General features: G+C 29.1%; 1 protein-coding gene across 1 annotated transcript; it reads left to right on the top strand.

Moving 5' to 3' along the window:
• LOC107632626 (putative DNA glycosylase At3g47830) lies at positions 4,720 to 7,321 on the top strand. Its single transcript, XM_016336297.2, has 4 exons — positions 4,720 to 5,204; positions 5,319 to 5,519; positions 6,798 to 6,854; positions 6,936 to 7,321. Exons 1-4 carry the CDS (start codon positions 4,785 to 4,787, stop codon positions 7,170 to 7,172), a joined length of 915 nt encoding a protein of 304 aa, XP_016191783.1. The 5' UTR covers positions 4,720 to 4,784; the 3' UTR covers positions 7,173 to 7,321.

The raw sequence follows: 9,763 nt of genomic DNA, 5'->3' as shown, positions 1-9,763 counted from the left end.
AAATATCTTATTTTAGACCTACAGAAATTTACAAATGATAATTAATTTATTTCAGATTTTAGAAAGATTCTTTTCCTTTCGCAATTTGGTAAAATTTCTCAATGAGCTGTTATTGGTGAGCATTTCTTTTTTTAATATTTCAAGAGGTTTTTTGATAGGTTTTTTTTTTTTGTTAGCAGAAAATGCTAAAATATCATAGAAAAAAGGTAGTTTATGTGTTATTTTTTCAGCTGCTCTTTTCTGAAACTATACAATTGACATTGAGAAAGTAGTAATTAAAATTGTCCAAAATAAATAGTAATTTTTTTATTATTAGAAAGTTAAACAAACTTAAGCATTTTTGATGAATATTATTGAATGAGGTGACTTATTTGAGAGTGAGAAAAGGAGATGGGAGAGGAAAAGGTGGTGAATAAGTACTACTAGATCTGTTGAACTATATATTGGTAATATGAAATGAATTTAATTTCATTGGTATCATCTTAAACCCATTCAATTTTTCAAATGATGTAAAATAAAAATAAGTCATTGAGTTTGGGGTTTAATTTGAAGTATTTTGGTTATTGATATATTTTTTGAGAAGTGTGTATCAAATATGTGAATGTCTTTTAGATATTTAATTTGTTTTTGTCCTTAATTTTTAAATACTGAATAGTATCTAAAAACTTGATGTCTGGCATCTATATTATTTTTGTCACCACCTTAACATTTAATATAAACAAAAAAATTGTGGGATCAAAATCGATATTCTTAAATTGATTTTGTATCAAAATCTAAATAAATATGATAAATCACATGAGCTATAAATGAATTTTAAGAGAACCAAAAAATTATTTAACATTTTTTGCATTTTGGTGAACTTAAATAAGTATGTTAAACTATAGAATTTGAAACTTTTTAAGTTTGAAGTTTGATCTTAACAAGCTTAAACTCTTAAGATATTATGACTACAGTTGCTCCACTAGCACCAGAAGTCTTTCATGTCTTCAAATAAAAGTTTTTTGGTGGTGTTGTCGAAGAGGTAAATACATTATCTTTTTTCTACAATGTTGCTATTTCATTACTTGAGGGACAATGAGTTCTCAATCTATTGTTTACCTTAATCATCCAATCAGAAGCTAACATTTTCGTTTTCTTTTTCTAAATTGTGGTTTGAGATTGCTGTCAGATTAACTCTCTTCAATCCATTGGACAAAGATCTTTTTCGATAACCTTTCACTAGGTAAGAAGATTTTGGCTTTTTGCTAAGGAGCAAAATACAAAAGAAAGAAAAAATTTGGGAGACACCTGTCATTCTCTTAAAATTCATCTAACAATGCTAAATAGTGTGTAATTTTACTGTTTAGCTAGTTAACCATTATATATTAATAGATTTTTAAAATTATTTATACAACAATTAACTTAACTCTAATAATAATTAATTGTAATTTTTAAAATTATTACAAAAAATTCTAAACATATATTTTTTACTAATCTATTACATTAGTCTAATTTAAACATTATCATTGATTAAAATGTTCATTAACTAAGTCTAAACATATATATTTCTAACTATTATTTAAACATATATTCCTAAATTTCTAATAATAATAATTCTGTAACATATATTCCTAAATTTCTAACAATAATAATAATAATAATTCTGTTATATGAAAAAATGTTAAAAAAAATTTTACAAAATCAAAATGGCAGATATAATTGATAATATGAAGTTCAGGACGATAGGGCTGCTGGGTGGGTTCAAGAAAGAGACTTCAAAAGAAGAGATTGGATTCAGAAAAGAGAAAGAGGGTATGTTGGTATAAGGGACACCATTGTTGGGACGCAATGTATGTGCGACATGTAGCTTCATAGACTCAAATGGTCCGAAGATCTTCTGTTAAACGATTCTAACCATATGATCAAGGAAGAAGTTCAAGATAATAAGTTTGAATTTTGGTAATTTATTGAGTCTAATTGAAATAAACACATTGAAATACAATAAGCAGAATCGTTAATGCAACATTTATTAATGAATAATTACTAAAAGAAATATTAGCTATACCAATATATAATGGGGATATGGAATTATGGTATCCAATTTTTTCTTCTTATTTTATCCTTATTTTCTTTTTATTAAAAATTGGCTTTATCCCATGATAGAACTTAAAAACAGATTTCAATAAAAAAAACTGCTACTACGTATTCAATTCTTTTTATTTTATTTTATTTTTTCAAAAACTGGCTTTAACCCACGACAGATTTAAAACTGATTCACTTTCAACCCACGACAGAATTTAAAGCTAATTCAGTTTCAATTAAAAAAAACTATTAATACCTACTCAATTTAAATACGATTCACTTTCAATAATAGAAACTTCTGCACCTTCAATCGTACTTTACTCAAGAGAGTTAAATATCTGTTTCACTTTCAATGGTGCTCTTGCAATCGTTTTTCTTCTTTGCGTCTTGCTACCTTATGTTCTGACAAATATAATTGAAAAATTCAACGAATCAGCAATCATATTATATCAACTAATATAATTTCTATCCCAAATCCATTGCCAAGCACAGGATTAACTACAATTAGACAAATGGTAAGAGCCATCCATCATCATCATCATTTTGTTTCAGGTAACATAAAACTTAACATGTATTATGATAATTTAATTTTTTCGGCTATAAATTCAATTTTTTGCTTAATATCTGTATTCTACTCTTTGAAAAATCTAAAATTGAAAGCGCATGATAATGGAGTTGGTCCAAATAACAGACGTCATAGTAACATACACAACTAGAAAATGGATTAATATAGACAGATTTACAGACAGATCCTTTAAAAAAAAGCAATAGAAAAAATATGATAAAAGTGTATCATTCTAAAAATACATACTCTTGTTTCAGAATAAAGATCTATCCTATTAAACATAATAAAATTAAACAAATTTAAAATAATTAAAATCACCTTTATACGTGACATAAAAGTTAACTTTAATCATGATAACTAATTTTACTCTTATGAATTCAAATTATGCTTATTATCTGTATTGCTCTTTAAAAATATATGTCTGGAATCATATTATAATGAAGTTGTTCAAGTAAAAGATGTGGTGATGTCCTAACTGGTTAGTACCCTATATATTTAAAACATGTAATAACGTCGTTTTAAGTCATTTTGCCTATACATTAAATCTTAGTATAGAAGATTAACAAAATTAATTAACTTAATTTACGCGATTTGATTTGATTTCTGAGAACTAATTTTTAATTCTTTTAAGATAATCTACAACATATTAAGTTTGTATTTTTTTTTGTATTAGTGTAGTTCGAGACATACACCACTGCTACTAATTCAATGCCTCAATCAATCTCTTATAATGAACCAGTTACAAATAATACTAAAAGCCATGCAAATATGAAGTTAGTACTCACTTACTCTACTTATATTTTAATATTTTATCTTCATCGCATAATATTCATTTAAAATATTTTTTGTATTGAATAAATTAAGAGGTTTGATATTGTGTACTACTATATAAAATGCCTAATGTTAAACAAAATTATGAAGTCTATAATAAAAAAATAAAACAAATAATTAACAAATACTATAAATTTTAAATAGGCAATACATTCGTAAGACTAATAATAACAATAACTTTGTAATAAAATTTTGGTAACAACATATATCTTTTAAAATTAAATAGTAAAATTAGAAAAGATCTACCTTAAACACAAAATAACAACTATTGAAAAATAGTACAAAAATATGTCTTATTTTATCTCATGTATTTATTAATGTATTGTATAAATTATATGGATCCTTTTTATTATAGAATCTTTACCCAATTAAAAATTTAATAGATAGTAAAAATTGGTCATGAAAAAATGTGTTCTAATTTTTTAAAAAATATCAAAATACTATATTAAATATTATAAGTCAATAGCTAACTAAATTAAAAATATAGATAACATTGTATATATTTTTATGAGTTACCGGACAAATTTTTATTGAATAACTAATTTAAGTACAAACTAAAAAAATGCTACTACAAATATATTATTTAATGGCAATAACCCAATACACATAACATCATTTAGTGATAAAAAATAAATCTTAATTAAATTACAGTAACTAAATAATAAGTCCTTGATGATAAAAAAAAATTATCAAATTAAAATTTAATAATGTATGAAATATAACATAAACACAAAAAAAAAACAAAATAAAATACAATGAATAAACTAATTTTTAAAAATATTTTCGCAATTTTAGCGGACAAAATCTTCATCATATCGTTATTTTGTCATAATAAATTAAAAAAATTAAATTAAAAATATTATAAATTAATAGACGACATTCAAAACTTTTAAAGAAATACAATAGAAGCATTATCATTCTGAAAATACTTTTTGTATATTTTAGAATAGTTGAGAATAAAAATTTACTCTATCGAATATTTCACCTTATATATTACCTAGAACTTTAAACTATGGCGATTTTATATTACCTCTTTGTTATGTGGTTTTATAATTTAACATTTTAAAGTGTTTTATAGTAATTTTAATTTCAACAAAATATGATATAAATAAGATCACGCCAATATTAAAATAAAAAATATTTATCTAATAAATTTAAAAAATAAATAATATATTAATAAAAAAATAAAATTAATTTCTTAAAAATAATAGAAAAGCAGGCTAAATTCGTGCCTGTTGAGCCGCTAGTATATATTAATTTGATTATTAACCCTGGTTAATTGCTTACTAGAAAGAGACGAACTAAGATTAAAGCGTTACACAGAAGAATGGATAAAAAGAAGATCCTCAAGAGGAAGCAGCATCAGCTGCAAGTGGAGGCGGAGCTCCACCGCCTCCCTAATCCGCAACCAAAATCAAAATCAGTTCGTGTTTCTTCTAAATCAGCCACCACTACCGCCACCGCCACCGCCACCGCCACGAATCCATACTCTTCTCACAGTGGCCCCACTCCACAAGAATGCCTCTCCCTACGAGACACCCTCTTAGCCCTCCACGGTTTCCCTCCCGAATTCGCCAAGTACCGCAACCGACAACACGATGACGACAACCACCACCACGCCGCTACCATCCCGCCGGAAACCGTGCTCGACGGTTTGGTCCGAACAGTGCTCTCTCAGAACACCACCGAGTCCAATTCCCAAAAGGCCTTCGATTCCCTCAAATCATCCTTCCCCACCTGGGAACATGTACGTAATTCCATTTCTATTTGTGCCCTAATAATTCACATTGGGGGTTTTTAGTGTAGTTATAAAATTACTTATCTGCTGTTCCAATTCGTTCCTCTTTTTTTTGGGTGGAAGGTGCTTGGTGCGGATTCGAAGGAGTTGGAGAATGCGATTCGATGCGGGGGTTTGGCACCCACAAAGGCCTCGTGTATTAAGAACATGTTGCGTTGCTTGCTGGAGAAGAGAGGCAAGTTGTGCTTGGAGTATTTGCGAGACTTGTCCATTGATGAAGTTAAGGCTGAGCTTTCTCTTTTCAAGGGAATTGGTCCCAAAACTGTAAATCTTCTTTTCCCTTTTGTCTTTTGTTTTCAGCTTATTGATTGCTAATGTTTCTCAATGCAGCATATTGTAGGAACATGTTTTAATTAATGCAGCATATCTTAGTTAGAAGTATTTCCTGGTAGTTTGAGCAAGATTGCATCTGTATATTGCATTAGAAACTTTGTTCTAGCAATGTGTGGTATTTGGCTTGGTTAAATAAATGGAATAGGACTTGATCAATCTGTTAACACAGAGGAGCTTGGAATAGAGGAGGCAGTTTATATTCTATCCTACAGTCCTACCAAGATTCATTTGTTATAGGGATTTGGGATCATTTGGTAGATTGGCTTCTAGGAACAACTTTTGAATAGTAGTGAAGTCCTGAGTCTTGACTAAGTACGGTCAGCTACATGGATTGACATATTTTAAGGAAAAACTTAATTACAAAACAACTAGAAAAGGAGGCTGATGGGCATGTGTCTTTATTGGGATCTTGTGTTCTGTAATTGCTGTGACTGATCACAGCACAATATTGTAGGGTTAAAATCTTGCTCTGACCATCCTTTTTAATGCATGTTGGATTTTCTTATCCAAATATGGTTTGGAAATAATCAGCTTTTCTGTCATCATATTGCTTATGTTATAAGACACTGTTATCTTCATTAATCTTTTGACTAATAGGAGGAGAATTTTCTATTCATGTCTTAATTAAGAAAGACTTCTGTTTTCGGGATATATTGGATACACATTCATTTTCCTCGATTCGTAATAGTAATGGAAATTGCTTCCTTTTTTACAACCAAGAAAAAAATAATGACTGCCTCTCATGGTATGTGTTTAATAGTTTATTGTGCTAATAATCCTTAAAACATGAAGCTAATAACAGTGATGATTCCATTTCTTCCCAGTAGTTAGTATTATCATGCTGAAATTCTAAAATTTCTCCCTCTACTCCCTTTTATTTATCACCATTTCATTTTGGTACATCTTTGAATCAATTGATTTTGATACAAATTGTATTAAGATATGTTGTTCAACTTAAACAAACAGTTAACCAATAACAAAGCTTTATCCCACTAGGTGGGATCAGCTATATGTTTCAAATGACGCCATTGCACTTTGTCATAAATCATGTCTGGAGTCAACCCATTAAGATACATTGTTCAAATAACGCACCAAAAAGTAACAGCAATAGATACAAAAGGAATAGAGGGAGTAGGATTCGATCAAACACAGATGTGTCTTCCATTTCTGGTTTATGTTGGGTTTGCTAAAGTATGGAATTGATAATAGGTGGCTTGTGTGTTGATGTTCAATCTTCAGCTAGATGATTTTCCCGTTGACACTCACGTAAGTATTATGACTTAATCATTCTTTGTACAGAACATGAATTCGTTTTTCTATTCCTAACACAGTTGAATATTTATGCAGATTTTTGAGATAGCAAAAACAATTGGTTGGGTGCCAGCTGCTGCTGACAGAAACAAGACATATCTTCATCTAAACGAAAGGATCCCAAATGAACTTAAATTTGACCTGAATTGTCTCATGTATACACATGGGAAGCTTTGCCGTAAATGCACAAGTAAAAAGGGTAACAAGCAACGAGAGAAATGTGATGATAATAACTCCTGTCCTATATTGAATTATTGTAAAGAACCAGTTTGAACTTTGATGCTCAGAACTTGTATTGTATAGAACTAACTAGTGGTAATAACGTAGGTTGGAGACTATTTTAAAGTGTTAGTTGAATTGAAAGAGAAGCTCACAATTATGTGTGGTAAGTGAGTCGGTCTCACCGTCTCAGTCAACACCAAGTGACGTCTACTAGTATTCTCAAAGGTTGCAGTTGGTTAGGAAAACAATTTAAAATACAATGTTTGTGATTATATTTTAGAAAAATTTTCCATGTACAAGCGTTTTCTTATACAAATCTTTACAGGTGTACCTTCCTCCTTTTCTTGCGCACATTCTTCTTCCTCTTCTTCTTTTCTTTTCTTTCGTTTTTTGCTTTCTATTTCTCCTTCTTCAACCATTACTCTTCTTCTTTTCTTTCGTTTCTTGCTTTTTATTTCTCCTTCTTCAACTATTACTGCACGTTTTTCTTGCACATTCTTCTTCCTCTTCTTTTTTTTCTTCTTCTTTTTCGTTTTTTGTCTTCTCTTTCTCCTTCTTCATTTAGGTGCTTTTCTCTCTGTTTTCTTTCTTCGTTATTCTCGATTTCCATTGTTGTTTGACATCAAGCTCTGAAATCGTTTTTGAAGAAGAAGAAGAAGCAGAAGATGAGGAGGAGAAAGAGAAAGAGTTCTGAATTATGCATAAGGTGTACTTCAACGAATTTTGAGTGTATTTCTTAAATCCTTTGGGTGTAGTTTTTGTAATCCTTTGGGTGTATTTCTGTAATCTTTTAGGTTTATTTCTATAATCGTTTGGGTGTATTTCTGTAATCCTTTGGATGTATTTCTGTAATTGTTTGAGTGTATTTCTGTAATCGTTTGGGTGTCTGAAGTTCCATTATCTTCAAATTTAGAAAGAAACTCGTTTTCATGGAGGAAGAAGTAGAAGAGTCGTTTATAATGCATGGTAAGTAGTGCGCTTTGGAAGTAGGAAGTGGTTGAATAACGTGCGTTTATTTACTCTTGAATGTGGAAGTGTAATGCGTGTTTTTTGTTGAACTTGTGCCAACTTATAAGACTTGTAAACCAAAAAGACTTGTATGTGTAGCAGAACTCTATATTTTATTGGTTAAACATAATTTTGTGTTTTTATATTCATATTTTAATGTTCGTGTCCTGTAAACATGCAGGCAAAGCGATGCCTACTAGGTGGCTGCTAGCGAACTACTTAATAGAAAGTGCCAGGGTTTTTTTTTTTTTTTCGGTTTTTGGTTTACAAAAGTGGTAGTTAACAAGTTAGCAATTAGCAAAGCATATGAGCCTGATGTTTTCGTTTCGGGCTTTAGTCTAACATTGACCATCCACTATCTTACTTGACTCCATATGGTTGTTACGTTTTTGGTACATGTAAACTTATCTTTTTTTTTTTTCTGAGTTACGTATATAATCTGATTACATTTAGTACGTTGTTCAAAGATAAAATGGTAACACGTCCAAAAAAAAAAAGGGGATAAAATGGTTATGCATCATCATGAAAAATGATTTTGGATTTTATCACATTCAAATTAAATATTATGGCAAACAATAAAAAAGACCAACATATTGACGCAAACAATAAAAAAGACCAACATATTGACGAAGAATAACAGAACAAACCAGGCCATTTCATTTAGATAAAATTAAAATGAAATACCATACCAAAAAAATTAAAATGAAATAAAATAACATTGCATAAACTTTATAAATAATATTTGCAACCAAATGAAATTTTCAAAGTGAACACTTAATTACTTATATTTCTATGCTTGCCTTTTTTCAAAATAATATTTCACTATTGTTAAACCACCCCCTTTACTTTTCTTTTGCCAATTTTATTTTTATTTTTTTAATGACTGCCTTCGATTTAGCATTCATATTTTTTAATGAAAAAAAATTATTTAATTAATAGAATTTATTCTAAGACTGGTTAATCCAAAAACTAAATTTGTTTTTTGGTTAACCAAAAATTTAATCATAATTAATTAACTAAATTAATTTTTATATGATAAAATTAATTATTAATCGGTTAAAAAATTTAAAAAATAACTGATTTTTGAAAAAATAAAACGGATTTTTGAATAAAAACAGGTTTTTGGGTAAAAAAAAATCAATTTTTGGATAAAAACTGATTTTTTACAAAAAAAAAATCAATGTGATTTAGGTCTGAATGTGAGGTTTAAGTTCTTTTTTGGTGGAATACTCTGATGTCTCCTCCGGCGAAGTGATGCTATCCGAATTCTTCAAAGAGGTTAGGAGTGGTACCTATGATGGACTTTGATACTTAAATTAGCAAGTGTTTTAAGTAAATTTTTTAGTAAATTAGAGTTGAGCAATACCCAAGTTTAATGTGGTATTTATATAGTAGGAAAGATAAGTTATTATCTTCCTGTAACTTATCCACTTATAATGGTGGGTGGTTATTTTTTCTTTTATTTTAATATTTTTGAGATCTCATATTTAAATATATGAGTGTGTTTATAGGTGTAGTTAAGACTCTGCATACTAAATCAGACAAATGAGGTTGGATGCGCGCGTAAAGAGAATGGTTTTGGACTCTAAAATGAACTTTAGTCATTTTGAATTTAAATTTGAGTTGTTAAGATA

The sequence above is a fragment of the Arachis ipaensis genome, chromosome B01 (genome assembly GCF_000816755.2).
Source record: "Arachis ipaensis cultivar K30076 chromosome B01, Araip1.1, whole genome shotgun sequence".
NCBI classification, from domain to species: domain Eukaryota; kingdom Viridiplantae; phylum Streptophyta; class Magnoliopsida; order Fabales; family Fabaceae; genus Arachis; species Arachis ipaensis.
Note: the sequence above shows the minus strand (reverse complement) of the source record. Positions and strands in the feature narration are given on the sequence as shown.

Coding starts and splice junctions, on each gene's coding strand:
- LOC107632626 (XM_016336297.2), top strand. CDS start 4,785: ATGGATAAAAAGAAGATCCTCAAGAGGAAGCAGCATCAGCTGCAAGTG. Junction 5,520..6,797: donor AGGGAATTGGTCCCAAAACT/GTAAATCTTCTT, acceptor AATTGATAATAG/GTGGCTTGTGTGTTGATGTT. Junction 6,855..6,935: donor ATTTTCCCGTTGACACTCAC/GTAAGTATTATG, acceptor ATATTTATGCAG/ATTTTTGAGATAGCAAAAAC.